General features: G+C 39.0%; 1 protein-coding gene across 2 annotated transcripts in view; it reads left to right on the top strand.

Moving 5' to 3' along the window:
* Nucleotides 1-21836, top strand: part of PDE7B (phosphodiesterase 7B) — a 289479-nt gene that overhangs the window by 215670 nt on the left and 51973 nt on the right. For both annotated transcript variants that reach the window (XM_019732772.3, XM_019732774.3), the window contains one exon: nucleotides 814-897. In XM_019732772.3, the coding sequence (XP_019588331.3) occupies nucleotides 814-897 (84 nt within the window). The remainder of the gene's footprint in view (nucleotides 1-813; nucleotides 898-21836) is intronic.

Genomic DNA, 21836 nt, shown 5'->3' with positions numbered 1-21836 from the left:
CAGGGTCCCTGCTTTGCAGACGTGTAGAAGGAAATAAAACCAGCATTTATTGCCAAGCAGCAGGTGTTATTTTATATTCTCCTACCAATGATACCTTGAAATGAGGCAGTTGAGGCCCAGAACCTGATTTATCCAAGCCCTACCTAATTCTAAAGTCCAGGCTCTTTCCACTCGACTTCATTACCTCCCTTGATGGGGAAAGCAGGATACACACCAAAAAGGAAAGTGTACACAGACATTAAAGGAAACCTACAAATAAGTCCTAGAAACTCTACAGACTATCACATGTCCAAGGGAGGCTGACGTTCCTGGAGCTAGGCTGGCCTTCCTCGGAGCAGATTCTAAAGCAGATGAATGGTACGGCCTTGAGGAATGCCAGTCAGAAAACAATTGTGCTAGAACCAAGAGAAATGACATCGTGGGTGATTAAAACTTCGAATAAGAATGAAAGCTATAATCCCAGCTCACCATTTGTCCTTCCAAATGACAATGCTGCATCTTTACAGCTGTTGGAAGTACAAAAAGACTGTGGAAACTTTGTCAGTTACAAAAGTGTTCACAGAGCCATCTTCCAGGCAAATATAAAAGAAAACGCTGCTTCATTTCTTAGGGTATTGCCAAATTTATTGCATTCAGCATTCATTAAATATCTCTTCCACATGGCACTCTCTTAAGCAAGGTGAATGGAAATCATTTTTCTCTTGACATTTGGTGTTGGTTCCAGTGACATAAGTGGGTAAGAGGATTTACAGAGGATAAGTGCATACACTTGGCAATGTTTTCAAACATTTGTTTGGATCTTCTGTTTTCTAGGAGATGTACGACTAAGGGGTCAGACGGGGGTTCCTGCTGAACGCCGCGGCTCCTACCCATTCATTGACTTCCGCCTACTTAACAGTGAGTAATCAAGTGTACCTGGAAAGGAACAAATGTTTTCTTAAAACACACACACACACACACACACCAAAAAAAAAAAAAACTCACTTCCTCCTGAACTTCAAAACCCTCCGAGGTCTGCCTTCCTTCCTTCATCTTTCCCCTCCCAAGTGGAACTTAGCTCTTTGTCTTTTGATTTCCTCACTAGTGAAGTAATTCTGGCCCTGCTCTCTCCGAGCTTTGGGGGTGGGGAGGGGGGCGCTACAATGAGATCAGGCCAGCTTCATAAATATAAATCTTAAAAACTGTGAAGCCCTGTACAAGGAAGTCCTTCCTTTCTTTACCCAGCACATTCTTTCCACCTTCAGCCATTAGACTAGATAAGACTACTTTATTTTCAAAACCCCACATGAAACCTATTCTAGAGCTCCCCTTAGTGATCTAGCCATTATTGAATTTTCTCTTCTTTGTTTAACCTAAATCTCTGAGTTTCGTTCTTGCATTCCTGGTAAAACTCTTCCCCATGGCAAAGTCCTTTTAGTCTGTGGTCGCTGCTTGTCCATTGTGATTACCTTGGAGGTTCATTTATTTCTACCTTTGCTCTCCGTATGTCACTCCTCATTCTGGAGTCGTCTTGCTCGGCCTCTGGTTTATAAGTCTCTTAATCTCAAATTCCTTTGGAAACCCAAATCAGTGCCCAGTCACCCCTCCAGGTTTCATATCTTCTATCATAATAATCCTTCACTTTCGACTTGGGGGGTGAGGGGAGAAAGTGGATAAATTTCACAATTTGCTCCAAAGTTTTCAGTGTTTGGTTCTCGTGTCACCTCCGATCTATAAATTTCAAAGTGCTATGTTGCTCCCACCAAGTATTACTTTCCTTTGGCATAAACAAGTTCAACTAAAGAGGTAATCTGATTTACGTTGATGCCTGGAAATTACTAGGAGAAATTAGAACTTGCTATTTCTGATCCTTAGATCCTGGAAAGGGCAACAGGAGATGGACATGTTTATATTTGTGGCTTGTTAACCTTCCATATCAATGTGCAATATCTGTTTTCTCAGCTCTGTCAGGAACACAGACTTGGAATAACTCTTTCCATACTAGAGACAACCTCCTCAACTCAGACCCCACATTTTTGAAGAATTGAGTCATAGACCAATGCAATATTGGATACAGCCTGTGGGGAAATCTAACAGTGCCTCTTACCTCTCCTATGACCCTGACTGAGTTATTCCAGCTACCCCCGGAAGTTACCTCTTTGACAGTCTTTAAACTGTATAGTTTTGCAGATATGTTTCCACCAAGCAAGGTGGGAATGAGCAAGGGGTCCAGTTCACTGTTTCATAGAGACCAGGACTCTCAATGGCATCATATATTGAGGGTCAGAGAGAGAAAAATAACTAAAAAAGCCATAACCAAATAACCATAAATAAATGAGATGTTATTTATTATAAGACATAAACAAATTAGGAAAACAGGAGATATTTCTTCTTATAATTCCAAGGTTCCAAATGATAAAATCGTATTTATTTATTTATTTATTTATTCATTTATTTATTTATTTATTCATTTATTTATTAGTGTTACTAAGCAACTGCAATGGTGGTTACCTTTCAGGCGGAATTATGGAATATTTGACTTCCACATTATAGGTTTCTGTAATCGATGGATTTCTTTTTTTTTTTTTTTTTTTACAATAGCTTGTTTTACTTTTGTAAGCTGAAAAAAACTAGAAACATAAAATTTTAAACAGACATGTAATGTAGATAATATTTCACTGTTATATTATTCACCATGTAAACGATCACATACAAGCAGGTGCCATCCTCTCACCCCTCTGTTGATGGTACTCCCCAAACCGTCTAGTGTCTGGACTCAACCCCAGCCCCCTGCCCCTAGCCGCGGATGTTCTCTACACTCCCCTCCCCTATTTCACCCTACCGGTTGCTCATACCCCTCCAGTCATGAGTGGCAATATTTTCTATCCATCCTGAAATTCCCTTTCTTCTCTGCTCAGCACTCCACTCCGAATACCCCTTTCACTCAAGTTTCTTTATCAGTAATACATGCCAGGGAATATTAATTTGTATTTTGTTTTATAAGTGGTCTCAAATTATTTTCCTTAGATGTGTAAAGCACATACCTAAATGGACTATAAGACCCTAAAGGACATTGTCTTTATAGTTACTGAGATCCCAGTAACTATTGTTAACTTACCAATTAGATTAGATTAAATAACTATAAATGTCAATCACCCCTTACATTTAACTGAACAGCTCAGATAGGACTGAAGCCCTGAAATTTTTCCTTTCTGTGGTACTATGCATTCCACTATCAAATTCCCTCATATACCTTCTACCTTCTTAGTGAGTTGAAACTAGAACCAATAACATCACTGTGGTCACTCTTGGCAATTTCCTAACTTAGTCTGCAATTACAGCAGCTTGTCACCAGGTAGCAGCAGGTATGTGGATATCTGTGTTATATACAGTCACATGGTGAAACTGTGGCTTCAGCACCATTGTGTGGGACCCTACAATTACAGACCCCTGAAGAAGAGAGTTATCTCTGCACCTAAGCATGGAGAGGCACAACAGAGTGAGAAAAAGGGTGACAACTATTTTTATTCCACATGAGAGAACAGGAGGAGACAAGGGGAATGGAAATGTAATGACTCTGGTAACCCAATGCCAATGTCCTATAGATTTATTTCATTTACTAACTCTGTTTGGTGGGGAACAAGAGAGGAGAAAATGTGTAGAGAAGAGTTTTCAGAGACATGTGTGACCACAGAGGTGACTGTGGCAAAAGCAATTACAATTCTTAGTAGAACAGGTGGCTACCGCAGGCCCCTTCTACATCTTCGACTCCTGGTTTAATATAATCAGTTGCCTGAGTAGGTAATGACTAGGTGGAGATGTTCCCATAGCAACCATTTCAGAACACAATGAGATTTCCACACTAGCTCAGCAAAGGAAGTGGCATACAAAGCCAGCATCCCAGTGACTGTGGAGCTTGAGGGGACCAAGCAGCTTCAGCTGGAGATTTTAGGGCACCAAATATCAGTTGCCAAAGATAGCCTGGAGCTCCAGACCAGCCCCCGGACTTTGCCGTAGTAGGTTCATTGGCTGTCTGGCTTTTCCTGTCCGTTAATTTGCTAATCTTAATCTTTAAAGTTCTGTTTGTCCAGATCTGCCTCTCCAGGCAGGGCCATTTTCGCTGCACAAGCATGAGATAATTTTATTAGAGCTATAAAAATATTTTCCTGTGCTTTTTATTTCCAAAATAAAACAAATGTTTACAAAGATCTATATCTATATCTTTTTATGAAGGAAAAGTAACCCAGAGCCTCAAATGCTTTTTTAAAAGCTGCCATCTAAAACATATTACACCCTGTAGAAATATAAAATTCATTCACAGAAGGACTGTCAACCAAAAGACAGCCAGCATGTTACAACCCATCTGATGCTAGGTGATAGCCCCATCTTAAAGGCAGAGAGGCAATTTGCTTCCAAACTCCATTTTCTGAGACATAATTCTACACAGATGATGACAGTCTTTCAGTAATCTTCTTAAAGATAACTTTCAACATTCCCTATGAGAACCACACAAAATGTAAAAAACCGAAACTAAAATGTTATGAGATGAGATGTTGTTTAAGGGCACAGACTTGCAACTAGTAAGCACATAAGTTCTGGAGATCTAATGCACAGCCATAGTAATTTATAGTAATAATATTGTATTATAAACTTCAAAGTTGTTAATAGATCTTAATTGTTCCACCACAAAAATGAAGTGATAATGACGTGACTTGACAGAGTGTTAGCTGATGCTATAGTGGTAAACAGGTTGCCGCAGATAAAATGTATCAAATCAACAGGTTGCACGCCTTAAACTTGCACAGTGTTAAATGTCCATTAAATCTCAATAAAAAGGTAAAAAGAAAAAGAGAAAGAGAAAATAAAATAAAAACATCCTTTAAAAAATGTTACAAGGTGATCTGAAAGAAGCTGTGCTGACAGAATGATAGCCCATCCCTCCGCAAAGTCCTGACCCCCAGCCCTCTGCTTCCCAAGCAGAGAAGGGAGGTGCCAGTGGGACTAAGACTTCTCATGAGTGCCACGGTAACACCCCACAATTTCGTAGTTCAATATTTGCCTTCCTCTAGAAGAAAGGCCGGGCATTGGTTGTGGTTGTGGTGCCTTCTGACTCATCTGGACCATGCTCCATGATGTGCACTCAGGGTTTCTGGCTGCAAGCTCCCAGCACTTCAGATGCGGAAGTGCCAGACCAGGAGGATGGTTAGCCACCAAAATGCCACTCACTTGCAAAAGACAGAGTTGATGGTGTCCTCATAGTTTTACTCATTCCTTGTCGCTATTCATCAGTGACCTTCGACAGAGCACAGCCTGGGGTAGGCAGTGTTCCAGGTGCAGGAACATAAAGATGAGACATAACCACCACCTTTGAGGGATTTACAGAGATATAAGCAACTACTATATTTTAATGTGATGTGATACATCTAACAATACATGCATGAATAACAAGAGTATACATAATATAGAAATGTGTAGGTGAATGTGGGAGTCAGAGGCGAGAGTGATTAACTTTGGGAAAGTTGGGGAAGGGAATAATTAATTTTGTCTTAGAAAATTAGGGAAGGCTTTCTGGAGGCATTACAACATGAGCAGTTACTGAAGCAACAATGATGTGAAGGATGGCTGCAGGCTAAAGTCAACTTTCAGGGCCTTTCTAAAATATGCTTCCAAACCTAAGGAACCAGGGAAGAGGTGTAAAGAATTCTATTCAACTGGATGTAAATTTTACTGGAAGATGAGGTATTCAAGTAGAGGCCAGAGAAGTTGGAGAGATCATTCAATATACCCGACTGTCTGGGAAACACCAGATTCCAAAAAAATAAGTTTTCACCTTCTAAAGCTAGAACTGAAAACAACCATTGCCTTCTGTGAACCTGGCTGACATCATTTAACAGATCTATTTTTTTTTTTTTTTTACTTAAGCGATGAAAAATAGAAAATTGAATCAGGGAATCCAATATTTTCTCTAGGTTGTCATTCATTCATTCAACAAATAGAACACCCACTCTATGACAAGCAGGCCATGAGGCCGTGGTACCCTGAGCCAATAATCACAGGACTGAGATAGCCTTTTATGTGATGCCTAGCTCCTGTCTTGAACAGTGGTGTGACTGGAGTCTGCCAGAGACACCAAATTCAAATATCTGAACAATTCTTCTCAAGTCAACAAGGATGAAGGGGTAGCCAGGGGACACCTATTAAATCTTATCCCTGGGAGGAGAATTCTGAGTGCTGGAAAGGAAACTTTCAGATATTCATCTAGCCTCAAATACCTAACAATCTCTTTACATGGACAAGACAAACACACATTAAACCAAGTACCATACAAGAGCATAAATTATCTAGTTCTAAAATAATTGACACAGACAATAAATCAGAAACAAAAGAAGGCATAAATTACTGAAGTGCCCTGAGCAGAAAAAGTCTTTATGGTCTTGTGCTAAACCCTGAAAGATAAGGTAGAATGTAGACTGGTTAAGGAATTGCCTAGAAATGATACTGAGCTGACATATGGGAGACAAAAGTCACTAAGTAGGAAAAGGTCCAGAAAGTAGTACAAAAGTACATTGACTCAAGAGAAAACAAAAGGCTTGGAACGCCAACGTAAAGAATTTGAACTTGATTAATTAAACAAAGAGGATCACTAGAAAATTCTGAGAAAAAGATGGACAGGATAAAATAGTGTTTAAGAAAATTAACTGACATCCATATATAGGAGGGACGGACTCAATGAATCAAGAGAAACGTAAGACTATGGTGGTGATAGAAATAAAGGTATAAATCCAGAGATGATGTGGAGAAGAGGAGATAAAACTTGATGATACTGGTAGCTCCAAGGGTCAGTCTGGCCATCTGAAAAATTGGAGATGAAGTCAATGGTGGGGAAAGTTGGAGGGCGAGTTGGGGGAAAGATGGTGAGCTCAGTTGGGACAAGTTGTTTTCAAGAGAGTCAAGTAGAAATATCCAGGTTGCACACCTTAAACTTACACAATGTTAAATGTCCATTAAATCTCAATAAAAAGGTAAAAAGAAAAAGAGAAATAAGGGACTTCAGTGCAGTAAGAAAGAGAAGCCTGATTTGGAAGTTTCAGTTGGTAATCACAATCATGCATGAGCCATATAGCCAGGACAGGCATCACAAAATCAGCAACAATTTTGTTTAAGGACCTTTATGATTTTAGTTTATAATAAGCTTGATTTAGCAAAGCACAAGGCTGTTGATAAAGCCCATAAAGAAGTAATTTCACCAGCAATTTATTTTCCTCTGTGAGAAACTATTTAGATACCCCCACTACCACCACCACCACCACCACCATGGTGGATTCTGTTTGGTACAAACATGGCTGCTTGTGTCATGGCCCAGTGGCTTTGTTAACGTACCTGAACACAGCACAGATAAATGACAGTTTTCTCCTGCAAAACTTCCTTGAATAAAACCCTAACCCACACAGAGTATTTCTGGCATAGTGGCTTCTTTGGATTTCTGGAGACCATAAAATATAGAGGGAAGCGGGAATGAATTAAGTTTCTTTTGACTGAAGTTACCCTATGAGTCACTAAGCTAGAATGACTTGTTTGTTAAATAAAATTAAATTCAACCTCCTACCCAGAAGCCTATCTCTTATGACTTCATTAATAAACAAAATGAGGGGTTATGTTTCCTCATTGCCACCCTCCCTTCAAAGTTGCAAAAAAATCTAAAAGACTTGCCATGGCCCCCACTTGACTATATGTGGAAACCCAGAGAAATCATGTACCATCCCATCCCCAGAATCTTGTGTGTGTTTCCAAACAGAGATCTCAGGGTTAACACATAAGATCAAGATCTTGTTTGCTCTCTAACTAGCAAACCAAGCTGCCTTGGGGCACCTGGGTGGTTTATTACTTATAAGTAACCTTAAGAGGAAGAGCAGTAGAACAGATGCCTGAGGAAAAGAGCAGTAATTAGGAAGGAAAGTCCCCAGAGGAAGGTGGCCCACGTCACCGCACCTAACAACAGCCACCACAACAGCATTAAGATGGGACCTGTTTAATCCCAGGCACAGGATGCAGGAGTCCAGTGTGGATCCCACTTGGGCAACGCGCCTCAAGATTGGTGTCTCCTGAAGGTCTAGAAGCACAGAAGGGTTGCCATGAACACTAGAAGTAACAGAAGCCATTTACGCCCAACTGCATGGTGCTTCTTTCCTCGCCTACCGTGGTTGCCCCACCCAGACTTCCATGCACATTGAACTCCGCTGCTCAGTACCCTCTCTAAACCATGGTCAACAAAGGAACCTGACGGAAAGATAACGAGCTTTGAAGACAGATCCCGGTTTGAATCCTACTTCTTTTGTGAGCTTGGGAAAGATACCCAAACTACTTAAAGTCCACACGCAGAAGGAGAATGGAACACCAGCCTCACTGGGTTGAGGTGAGAAGTAAATGAGATCAATGTGCCCAGCAGCCTGTCTTGCTCACAGTGGGTCTTCAATAGATGTAGTTGGACTTTAGATGTACCTTCTTTCTCTGCTGATACCCTCCCCAGCCACCCCTTCCCCAAGAAGCACCTATTCACCCTTCGAGCCCTAGCCCAGCATTAGAGCATTTGTGAAGTCTTCTTCAATCCTCCTATGGGACTAACTAATCATTTCTTCCTCTGTGCTCCCAGCACATCTCCAAGAAAGCACCCGTCACACTGCAACTGCAAACTCACTGAACATGAATCTCTGAAACAGTATATTTGTCAAAGTGTCCTGAGGTGATCTGATGCAGCAAGCCTGTGTCTGGACCTCCCATGAGTTTTTGGAAACCATGAGTATTCGGAAATCACTGATGTATGTCAATTGTGCCATACACATATCATAATAATAATATACATGTAGTAATAACTAATACATGTGGAGCTCTTGGGTTCTAGACACTGCTTTATATGCTTTGCACAGACTCATTTAATCCCCAAAAGATCTCTATGAAGTAGGTTCTACTATCTAGACTGAGGCCCAAAAAGGAGAAATAAGTCATCCAAGAGCTAACTTGTTAGTCAGAATTCAAACCCCCAAAATAGAGTGGCACAGCACAAGAATGAGGATGTATGACTCTTAACCATAATAGACTATAATTATTCTTTACATATGAATTTTAATGTTCAAAGTCAATACATGTATGCAATATATTCCTTTTATGTGACATATGTATGATAATTACACATATTAAATATTTTTCTTACATTATAATAGTTATTTTCTTTTTACAGTACATTTAGACTATACATTTTTGGTATGAAACTGCTTCAATATCATTGAACAAATAGTTTTATAACTTAATTGGAAAATATTTAGCTGTACTTCTATGTAAATACTAGATTTTGCAACTTTTCAGCTGTATCTTGCAGTATTCCTCCTGCTTTGGCAGAAGGTGCCAAATGACAAATTGTTCACTTCATCACCTGACCTTATGTTCTTTGGTAAGAAAGAAAAGGGTGTGGTGGTGACAATCAAGGATACTTGTCAGCCTGTCCCCAAAGAAGAAGGAAATAGAATTGCGATTGTGACAAATTAAAGTCAGATTTGGGGCTGCCACCGGTTGCTTTAATTTTTCTCAAGGGGAGTTGGTTATTTCCTGTCATGCAAACTGTGCTTCACTGAAAGACAGTTTACTTAATAACATATTAAGTAAAAAGCAGCAGGATATAAAACCATATATCTTAAAAGAAGATCTCAGTTATGTTTTTTTAAAAATACATCAAATTTTAACAGGGATTGTTTCTAGATGATTATTATTTCCTTCTTTCTATTTTTTCATTTTTTCCCACCATTACCGTGTATTCCTATCATAATCACAAAAACTAAACATTTATTAAAAAGAAAAAACTCAGTGTCGACCAGAAATAGAATCTTTCTTTTTCCTAAATAAAGTAATACCATGATGCATAAAATGAAGTTGCAGTCATGGCCCAGAAAATACTGTTTACTAGGCCACCTTGGAAAACTGACTGGACGTTGTGAAACTGAGTACTTATTAAAGCTATGTATGGGACTTTACAATGAGGACATGTCGTTTGAAGATAAAATATATTCCAAGGAGCATGAAATCAAAGTTGTAATTCACATTTATACAGCACTTTACATTTGACAAAGTTTTTAAATGAAGGCACTCAAGAGATCTTTCAGCCCAGTTTCTCAGTTTTATAAGACCAAAAAAAAAAAAAAGAAAAAGAACCAGGCCAAGTGACTCACTTCAAGATAATGAAAGAGTTAAGATCCAGGATTCACGTCTTTTGACATTCTGTTTTTCCACTCAACCACATGACCTTCCTTATTTAAACTTTGTCTTAAAGATATAAAATAAATTTACCCCTTGCAATGAGAGAAAAGATAAAACAAGGATTCCTCTGATTGTGGTTGGAGCTGGCTCTGGAGCCCACTGCCTGTGTTTGGATTCTGGCAGCAATGGCTGCCCAGGCCTCTCTGTCCTCTAGCTCCCTGGGCTGGGGAAGGATTAAAGACGATGAGGATGTATCTCCCAGGATTATTGTGAAAGGTGCTGAGTAAATGTGTGTGAAGTGATAGTACAGTACCTGTCACAATATACATGCTCAATAAATGTGGACTTCTATTACTACTATTATTTGTATTCCTATTTCACTATGACCGTGTGTAGATGTGCTTGTGAGAAGAGTATATAATACCGTGTTTCCCCGAAAATAAGACCTAGCTGGACAATCAGCTCTAATGCATCTTTTGGAGCAAAAATTAATATAAGACCCGGTCTTATTTTACTATAATATAATACCAGGTCATATATAATGTAATATAATATAAGATAGGATCTTATATTAATTTTTGCTCCAAAAGATGCATTAGAGCTGATTGTCCAGCTAGGTCTTATTTTCGGGGAAACACGGTACATAACAGTACAATACACTTGAATTATATTGAAGAAGAGAGCGTTTCATTATCCCTTTTCCGTTTCCCATTCTCTCAACAAATATTTATTGAGCTCTGCCTACAATGCGAGACACATCTCTTTCTGAAGTATGGTTGTAAATAAAGTAGGAGAGAAAAATGATAGCTGGAAACACGGAATTAGGGAAGTTTCTTCAAGACATTTAAGCATGCTGAAATTATGGTGAGAAAGCTGTAATTGAGAAGGAACAATGGAATGCATGGAAGAGAAAAGTCAACACTGAGAGTAAAGTGTCCTGGAAAGGTGGGAGAGGAACTGTCCTTAGCAAAGGAAGTGATTCTTTTAATAGGACAGGTAGAAAGAAGGAAAGAATGGCGGCAGAGTAGGAAGTTTTGTAGGTTTTGGGAGAGAACAGTAAGGGATTCCCCATCTAATGACTTCCGGTTTCTCTATGAAGTAGGAAGCAAGGTGGAGCATGGTGGAGACAGGGCACTGAAGGACTCTCTAAGCTTGCTGCTCAAGCATTTGTAGCCCAGAGAGATAATTCTGTGCTCCACTGGCCACCAGCACTCAGCATCAGAAGTAGCATAGCTGTGGCACCATTAAAAGGGGAATTCCAGCAATGATATGGTGGCCTGGCCCCACCTTTGTCAGCTAAGTCTATGCCATTGCTTTCCCTTCTTCTCACAGTGTGGGTCATTGTAGACAAGCCTTTCACTAATGCTGCCCTCCCCTCCAAGCCCCTCTACAGTCCTGTATCTCCCCAGCAATACAAAACTGAAAAACAAAAAAAGTAATAACCCCATGTCAAACACTCCTAGCTCTAATGCTTATTTGTGCTCTATGTATAACATAATCTACAAGGAATGTCCAGCCATAAACACAAATTTTACTTCTATCTTTGGTGTCTCTGCCCTGCATACTCACCCCACTACCACCCACAGAGGGCAATTCATCACATGAAGACAGCTGTAGCTGCAGCTAGTTCATTTCCAGACTGGGGCTGAGAGATATTTTCTCCTTGCTTTCCTTCACCTAGTAGATCTGGGTCCTATGGCAATGTAAAGATATCTAGCACCCTTACTCCCAAGAGTTGCCAAGAAATTAGTCAACTAGAATGTACACACCTTAGTATAGATTGCAAGCCCCAGCATCTCCCTTCCCTCTCTTATCCACCATTTTTTGACAATCCTTGCCATGAGAGGAAGGAAAATCCCCAATCTCCTCTTCTTCTTTTTTCAGTCTTTCACTTTGTGCCTTACCATGATCCTTTATTTTCTGTTCTGGAGACCATTCTTGGTACAAACCAGAAAGCTAAAAATATTTCCAAAAGAATCTTCTCCCCAGAAGACATAGAATAAATCCTTTTTTAAAAAAGAAGAAAAGGTAAACTAGATTAAACAATTTATATTTATTGAGCTATCTGCCAAGCTAGCAGCTATAGAAGATAAAGGATGAACAAAACATTTTGGGAAAAGCTGGTACACAACTCAGATAAACATCAAGCGAACTGACAAACAGAAGCTAAATTGACAGGAGACTCCAATGGAGAGGGCACTGGACATTCTAGCAAAGACCCTCAAGAAGAGGTTAGCATTGAACTTAGACAATAATTGGAATTTTGTTAAGTGGAGATTTTTTTTTTTCTAATGTGTACTCAAAATAAACACTGGGTTGGAAAAATGCTGGGTTCATTCGAAGGGTAAATACCTTCAAATCCCAGAGTGTATGTGTAGCATTGAGAGGAAAGATTTGCATGTTTGGAGGGAAGGTAATGAGAACTAATGTAAAACTAGGCTGAAACTTTCACCAGTGAGGCTTGGTTAGAACAAGACAGGGACCATTTTGATTGCTAGTGTCATTTACTCTGTAAAAAATAAAATGGAGAGTCACTGAAGGCTAGTGAGTAAAGAACAACACATTTTCTCTCCCTTGTATCTTGCATAGTAAGTGGTTGCTTCTTCTTAATATTAAAACTAAGTTACAAAGAAATGGCCAGTGACTCCTGGGTGTACAATGAAAATGCATTATCTCTTCAACGCTTTTATTCTGACCTTTTAAACCTAAGATCAAGACTTCTTTATCAACATGCTTTATAAAACAGCATATACTAACTGGTCTCAGTGTTTAATTCTTGCCCAAATTTAACATAGAAATTCCAGGATCTCAATCCAACATCAATATACAATCTATAATCATAACTCTGAAATTAGCTGATATTTACTGAAAATGTTCTATGTGCTAAGCACTTTAGACTGATAACCTTATTTATTCCACTCAACAATGTGGTAGGTAGTGTTAATTATTATTATCCTCTATTGACACAAGAGACAATGGAGGTACTGCAAGGATGGAGAAGTCCACACGGGTTACAGTCAGATCGCAAAGCCACACAGTAGTTTGTAGATCAAGTTCTCTTTCACTCTGCTGGAAGGCCTCCCACCACTGTCCCTAATGATGATACCTCTTCCTCAGGCAGGCCTCCACTAAGGCCACTGGGATACTCTTTTACATTCACTTTTTCACTCAGTAGATATTTATTGAGCACTTACTATGTGCCAGGCACTGTCCTAATTGCTTAGCTCCAGCAGTGGAAAGGAAACAAACAAATCAATTTCCTTCATTCAAAAGGTCTCTTCTCTTAGAGTGTTTTCTCCATCACATTCATCCCTTTGATTATAATAATAATTATTCTTTAAGGAACAATATTAAGTCTACAAAATGTCAACATTGTTCTTGATACCACTGCCAAAGTATCTTAATAGTCATGTAAAAAAATTATTTTCACAGTCAAATAGATTACAATACCTCAGAGGGAAATGTCTCAAAGATGAGTATTATTTTAAATGTCTCAAAACATAATATCTTGAAAGACAAACATGTTCTAGTCAGTCGAAAATTCTCTTAGTTGGGAATTGCCAAACATGGATGACCTGTTTTGAAAAAGATAGAACCAAAAATTCCTAACACAAAAGCTATTGGGGCATAATTTAGATTTTCTTCAGTGACCCGCGACTTCTCAGAATCTTAGAATGCCTCAGAGTCACTTCTTTTAAATAGCAACTACTAACCGGCACTTCAAAACAATTTTGTGAAGAGTTTAGGTTTCTTATTTTTAAAATTTCTATTTGCTGAACCTATAAAGGCCAATGGTGCCACCTGAGATTTTGAAAATAATCTAAAGCAGTGGGTTTTTATTTCAGCTGTTTGGAAATGACTAATAGACTAATACAATGGATGAATTCCATCTAACTTTAATAGCTGGTAATCCAGATGCACCCACTATCTGGAAATTAATAATAAGACATGTCACCATAGTCTTATGACAGGAATGTTCTCTTTGAGTAGTGCTGAACTCTATTTAACAGCTCTCATCACCTTAATTCACCCTTTGGTATTATTTCTTAAGTGTCTTTAATAGAGAAGATTAAGAAAAGGAACACTTATACTCCTTTAAATTATCATTAAGAAGCTCTGGTAACCATTTACTGATGATACTAATGACATGAATAATAGGAAAGAGTGACTCAAAGTGATTTAAGGACAATTTAAATTATATATGAAAAATGAAAACTGAAGTAATAGAAAATTCCTTAAATTATGGAGTGGAATTTTCAACGGGGCTGCAAAGTATGTGCAAAGCATCAACAACATAGTATACTCTTAGAAGAGCTATACAAACAAAAGACTTTTAAAATCACTTTGCTGTGTAAAATAAAATGATAAATGACAGTATCATGTGTGCACATCTCTGATGCCAAACTTAGGCCATCTTACTGGTATGGAGTATGCCATATCCCCATCTACTAATGGTTCCTTCTCGGGACTAATGGAAATCAAGTTTGCTTTTATTCTCATCTGATGTTAATGAAATACAAGCTCCACAAGGAAAGAAACTTTGTTTTGTTCACAGCTATATCCTAATGCCCAGAAAAGGGATTTACACATAGTAGGGACTTGACAAATGTGTACTAAATAAACAAAATTATTTAAGGTGCATATTCAAAAAGACTTGTTGCAGTGGATGCCCTATTTTGTTTTTACTAAAGTTAAATTGTACATAACTTGCTGAAAACAGTGACTGGAGACTTTGCCCTGCTACAAGAAGTTTTTCAAATAAGAGTTCAATAAGGCATAGCCTCATGAAGATTATCAGTATCGTGTGCTACAGGTACTATTTTACATATATTCCACCGTACTTTCAAATTAGTTGTATTTGTGATAAAGCATTAATATTTGAAATCAACGTTTAGGACCTATTTTAGGAAAAGGAGAATATGTTCTAAGGAACAAAGAAAATGAAAGCATGAAACTGGATCAGTCTTTTTCCTTAAAGTATATTTTCCAAGACTGTCATCTTTGTTAGCATATATCTTTTCTATAGCACCATTTCCCAAAGTATGGTATGCATACCAAGGATACACAAAATGATCTTATTGTTACAGGAACAACCTTTTCCTTTAATGATTGCATATTTGTTTTAATGTGTATTAGGGAAAATGTAACTAGCACATCACATTTATTTTTTTATTCATACCAAATTTATAGAAGATATTTAAGTAAAAATGGATTTATTTCAAGAAAGATACTAAGCTAAAAACCATAAAAATGGCATGTCAGTAATTGAAATTGGGGAAACTGAGCCCGGTTCCTACTTGGATCAGTGAGGCTCAGACAGAGCAAATACTGTGTTCCTGTAAGGAACTTCCTATGCTGTAGACTGGAGTCTTTTACTTTACCATCTTTACCCGCTAAGTTTTGACCTAGCAGAATGGCTTTTCACCCTCTCAGACCCAATGTCTCCTTTTACACACATATTTTATAATGTCCTCCTTTACTATCTTGAAAGGAAATCCATAACCTATTTTATTCACATAAGCTCAAAAAAAAAAAAATGAATGTAATGTCCTAGCTGTATTGTAAAGCAGAAATACAAGAAAACTAAGTAGATTGGGGGAGAGGAGTTATCACTTTGTGAGGCATGTAAATGTCTATTACATTGTTTTGTACACCTGGAACTAACAACAACAACAAAAAAGAAATACAAGACAACTAGATGTGGCTTATGTTTTGGGTATATAAATGCCGGAACATAACTCCCCGAGAAGGCATAATGATATAGTCATACATCGTAGCTACATGCAGAATCACTGTGAATATGACAAATATTCATGAAGATTGTCACAGGTCTATTCTGTTGGTAACATAATCTAATATCGTAAGCAGTCTTGCCACTGGTGATTTCCTAAGATGGAGAGCAATTCTTGACAAAGTCTACCACCCCCTCTCTGCCCAAATTGCATCCCCCCCATAATTTGCATAGTAGCTGCATTCCTGCAAAAGTATTAAAACTGTGCAAAAGAGTCCTTTAGGCTTATATGTAAAGGCAGGAAACAGGGTTAGATTCCAGTTTCAGATAATTATAAACAAGCTTTTTACCTACATGAATACCTGGACAGCCATTGAAAAGTTGAACGAGATACAGGACACCTGTTTGCTGTGTAAAACGGTCCCACACACTTCAGGATATCCAGCATCCCTGCCTCTTTTCCACTAAAGTCCATTCTGATCCTTTCCATTGTTGTGACAACCAAAAATGTCCCCCAGCATTTTCCAAATGCCTCCCATATTGATCTCATAAATCCAATAGCATTCTCAGGTCTATGTATTTCTTAAGCCCTTCATTATAACTAATGTGTAGTTATTAATCCACTGGGCTTTTTATTTATCAGTGATACTTCTGGTTCTAATGTATCTTAAACATAAAAGTTTAGCTCTATGGCTTCTAAAGCTATGATAACAATATTCTATTTTATTATTATTACAGAAGTTTTATTGTTTATGGCTTGTTAACTGTAAAGTTTCTCTATTGACGTAAAGTTGGTAAAGAATAATAAAAATTTCTTAAAGTAAATGTCAGAAAGTTTGATTGCTTTTAAGAAAAATACTTCAGAGCTGGGGCTCCTGGAAGAATCTGAAATTCAATATAACTAGAAATCTGGTTACTGAAAATCAGATACTTTTTGAATTCTCTAAGCCTCCCAGGGCTGCAAAACTTGACAGCATAGCTTTAAAAGCATATTTGGGGCATAATTTTGAGTGGGTTTTTACCAAGTCATGCTGTGAAATTTGCAACTGCAGCCTTCATTGGGGCATACAAGAAAAGGAAAAAAACAATTAATGAAAACTTTTCAGGGTAAAGGATCTTAAACTTAACTGAACTTCTGAACTGCACGCCCTGTTGTAATCTTTCTGACACTTTGAAGAATAGTTCTGGAGCGTCTCCAAATAGCACACTCCTCACTGTTCATTCTTAAACAGTGTAAAATCTGTCAACCCAACCAGGTCATCAAGGGGGCAAACTGTGACTTGTCATTACTAAAAGGGAAGTTCTCTAGGACACTGAAGAAGCTGGACAAATTTTGCTTTTTACCCAGCACTGGGGCCTGGCATTTTGACAGTCTGATTTCCATTCTTTTGGAAAGCTGGCTTAGCATGTATGGGTGAATCAAATATGCACTACACGAGTTACCAAAGTGATGATCTGACATCTGTCCTTTTTTGTCTTATCACAAAGCTGATTACTGAAAATAACTAACAGAGCTCTGTTTACAAAAATGGAAAGTTTAAAACACTTGCCTCAGCTCAAGATAGAACCTAATTCTTTTTTTGTTTTTTTTCTAATTCTGTTTCATTAGTAATTCTTGTGCTTGCGACAAAGCATATCAGTTCATGAAAGGCATGGGAACTCTTTTGATTCCTGTTCTTGTACTTGTTATAAGTAGTTGTTGTTTTTTTAACTGAGTTCCGTAACCTTTCAGTCCTATGTTTCTCTGCTTATAAATCTAGAATACTGGTAGATATTATTAGTTCAGGTTATTTTGTTGCAAAAACTGGGACTCCTGGGCAAAATGACCAAATCTAAGAAGTTTTCCTTCGACTTTCACTCATTGCATTGTGCTAAGTGCTGGAGGTTAAAAGGTAAATAAGGCACAGCCCCTGCCCTCAAGAAAATAAGAGTTCAGTGGGTAAGAACAAGTAAATATAATAATTCTGATATGCATGAATCATGGCTTTGCTGCATATAAGTGGGAGCTAGGGTTGCTATAAGAGGCCAGCGCAGAACATGAGCAACCCCTGGGAAGGGCAAGGAAGACTTTCTACCCAACCACCTTCCTTCTCCTCTCTCTGCCTCTCCACCTCAACTTTCAGCTCTCCCCAAAACACAGTCTCCCCCATGACTTCCACTCTGAGATAGAAGCACGGGCTTCAGACTGTTCCTTCTGCCTCCTTCCATCTGCTCTATCTGATCTTGCCTACCTAATTGCAAACGAATTCAAGCTAAAGTATTCTTTGATTGGTCAAGCAACTCTTTCCAGATGATAGTTGTGTTGTGACTAAGGCTGTCTTTACACATCCCACTAATCTTATTGAGCACGCACTGAATGGCTCAATTTCAATTCTTTTACCCAAAAGACTGATGAGTGGAAGAACCAAGACTTGAATCTGGTCATCTCATTCTGGACTAAGGGCTCTTTCCTGGAAATTATACTTTTATTCCATCTCATCACACAGTCTATAGGTTCTGCCTAGCTAGACAGTTCCGTCGTCTCAGATTCCAGGTAGAACAGTAGGATCATGCTAACCTAAGTGGAAATGAGAGAAACATCAGGGAGAATGGCAGCACTGTCATGGTGCCATAGCGGCTTCTTAAGATCCAAGCCCCATGAGGGCATGCTTAGTTATCCAGCCAACTAGCTGCCTGCTAGAAGGGCATCTAGAGGTCCCAAGAGAGCACAGATATCTCACTCCAACCCAGGACCACTGTTTTCAGCTACTACTGCCAGGGAGGAACAGGAGTGAGCTCCCCTCTTGACAAGAAACTCTCTGAGGGAAGAGGCTACATCTTAATCATCTGTGCACTCCCAGCACTGCCCAGTGTCGGGACCAAAGTAAATCCTTAGCTAATATTTGAAGAAGGAAAAAGAAGGAAGGAAGAAAGGAAGGAAGGAAGGAAGGAAGGAAGGAAGGAAGGAAGGAAGGAAGGAAGGAAGGAAGAAAGGAAGGAAGGAAGGAAGGAAGGAAGGAAGGAAGGAAGGAAGGAAGGGAGAAAAGTGGAGAGAAGGGAAAGAAAGGAAAAGGAAACTGAGAGAGGGAAGGGGGGAGGGGAGGGGAGGTGAAAGGAAGGGAAGGAAAAGGAAGGATGAGCTATTGCAACAATCGAGGACAGTCCTCTTTGATCATTCCACAAGTCCTTAGCTGAACTGATTCTATAGCTACCAAGTCTCTGCCTTCCCTTCTTTTCTACCACCCACTTCAGACAGTAATTAAACTCCTCATTCTGAGCAATGCAGTGCTAATGAGCTAGGATGAAGAAGGCAAGAGAAAGCTCAGCACAAACACTTCGCATACTTCTTAGCGCATTTCTATGCCACCTTCTTGCACTTCTTGCCGCTTGCATCCCCACAATTCCTGCTTGACCAGGCCTCTCCACAGCTTTAGCAGGTTGTGTATGTTCATAATGTTCTCCAATACAGCTTCTATAAGCTTGGTTTAGTGTTCTGTAGTCTCTATAGTCCTAAGATTAGGAACATGTTTCCGACTGACCACTCTACCCCTGAAGCATTTAGGCTTCACCTCATCTGGAAGGGCCTGTAGAACCCAGTCCATTGCCAGAAAAAACACAGCCTCACTGATAGCAAATCTCAAACCCTTATGGGATTCACAGAGTGGTGCAAAAAATTCCTTACGTTTCTTTTCAGGTTGGCTTTTATTGGTACAGAGACCTCGTCTGATGGATGCTTGTGTATCCCTTCTTTTTTGACCTCCCTTCATCATTCCTTTTCTCCTACCTGTCCTCTCACTCTCTCCACCCTGCCACATCCCTTACATGCACACCAAGAGGCAAAGTGAATCATCACATTCTTGAGAGTAGAGCCCATATTTTCCACTTTGTATGATCTTACCCATCACAGCTGAAGTAGGAGCAAAAGTAGGAAAGACAATAAAGAGCCCAAGCCACCACCGCCTTCTAGATGGCTGAGGGCAGAAACACTGTCTCGAAAGTTCTATATATTCAAGCACCACAGGACCTTGCACAGAGTAAGTCCTCAATGAATATTTGTAGGTGGAGCCTTCCCAGTATTTACCACTCTGCTTAGATCTAAGCACCAATAGAGACTCGGAAAGAACAAATAGCCAATTCACGCCCAAGGGGCTTCAGTTTCATTCATCGACAGCTATCAAACAATATTGACTATTTATTAGAAAACCATTCCTGAGTAGAATATTATTTAACATTACAAAAGCAATTAGAAATATTTAGAAAACACATGAAAGACATACATGTTTTCTAGAGGGAGAGAGGGAGAAAATAAGAAAGTGGCCCATGCTAGACAAGATTATGCTCTTAGACCATGTCTCAATCAGCAGACACCCTTCAGGTAAAATCTTAGGTGACTTGAAGACTTGGCTCCAAAATGGTTAAACACAGGCCTGTGTGCATCCTGTTGCAGGTTTATTTTGAGCAGCCTGTTTGCCCAAGTACCTCCCACTCTTTCCCTTCCCCAGAAACTGCCACTCTGCTCTATGTACATAGCAAAACTGTTTGCCTTTTCCAGAGCTTGAGGTACTAACCAATGTCTGCAAATGTCTTTGTATAATAACATAATAATCAAGTCACATTAAGTCAGTGTCAGCAACACATGTGTTTTCAATTTTAAAACCCACAAGTGCTTTATTATTCACTTCCTAATATTCCATTTGTACATTTAGTGAGAGAAACAGGAAAGTTACATACAAAGAATCACTTCCAAATTTTACTGTGAAGTTATTTCTGTTTTTTTCTAGTTAAACCTTTACTTTATTGATGCTAAAACACTTATATGTATTGATTCTGTTGAAATTTCCTTTTCTTGTTTTTGTTTTACCATACTCTTCTAAAAGAAGGGAATCGAAGAGTCCTTGAGTGCTGATACATCACTGTACCCCAAGGGAACTGGAGTGCTGTGTTGGACTCTCACATGTCCCCTACTCTTTGTCCTTTCCTGTAAGGAGCAGGATATAATGAATACAGCATCATCTTCAAGATCAGACAGACCTGGGTACCAGTCCCTGCCCTGCTACTTATCAGTTGTGTGATTTGGCGTAAATTACTAAACCTTCCAAATCCATTGCTTCATCTGTAGAATGTACCTATTAATACCAACTTTCTAATACCTACTTTTGTGAAAATTAAATGAGATGACACATGTGTACCTACTTAGTAGGTGTTCGGTATTTCTTAGTTCCATCCCCCTAGCCCCAAGCACTATTCTTCCTATGAATGGAATAAGTGGAATAGGAGGCCAGTTGTGTTTGCTGTAGATTGGGTACATCAGTTATAGCTTTGCGGACAGTTCAGGTACCCATTCAGGTGGACACTGCAGTAGTCATCTAAAACAATTCTTTTTTCTCTCTGATCTAGCTCAATGTGAAAATATATAGCTTCCCATGGCCTGTTAATGGTATGAGTCTCAAAGAGAGCTTGTTGCTCAAGAGTGTCCTATCCCAAGAGTTGTAGATGTGATTATACCTAAGGTGCCACTGTAACCCATGGAGAACCGTAGGCGTGAGAGATAAGTCTCAGTGTACACGTCAGCATCTCAAGTTCTCTAATGAACTAAGGTGGGTATTTACATTCAAAGAGTTCTACTCCAACCACATACAACATCCCTCAAATCACAGGATTCGCTCCGGTGAAATATAGTTCAAGTAGCCTTTGTAACCTATAAAAAGGAATCCACTTACAATGTACTTCCTTTCCAAAGAATAAAACATAAAGGATGCTTTCTGAAAGTTTTTGGAGATATATGTTCCTATCCATGCCTCTACCAACAAATAAACTTTGTACTAATCTACCATCATAGTAAAGTCGCCCTTATAATCATTTCAGAAAATCCATCAAATTCAGAAAAGAAATAGAAATGCAA

This window comes from Rhinolophus sinicus, chromosome 2, assembly GCF_057876585.1.
Source record: "Rhinolophus sinicus isolate RSI-liver-muscle chromosome 2, RSI-T2T, whole genome shotgun sequence".
Classification (NCBI taxonomy): domain Eukaryota; kingdom Metazoa; phylum Chordata; class Mammalia; order Chiroptera; family Rhinolophidae; genus Rhinolophus; species Rhinolophus sinicus.
This window is presented reverse-complemented; position numbering and strand designations above follow the sequence as displayed.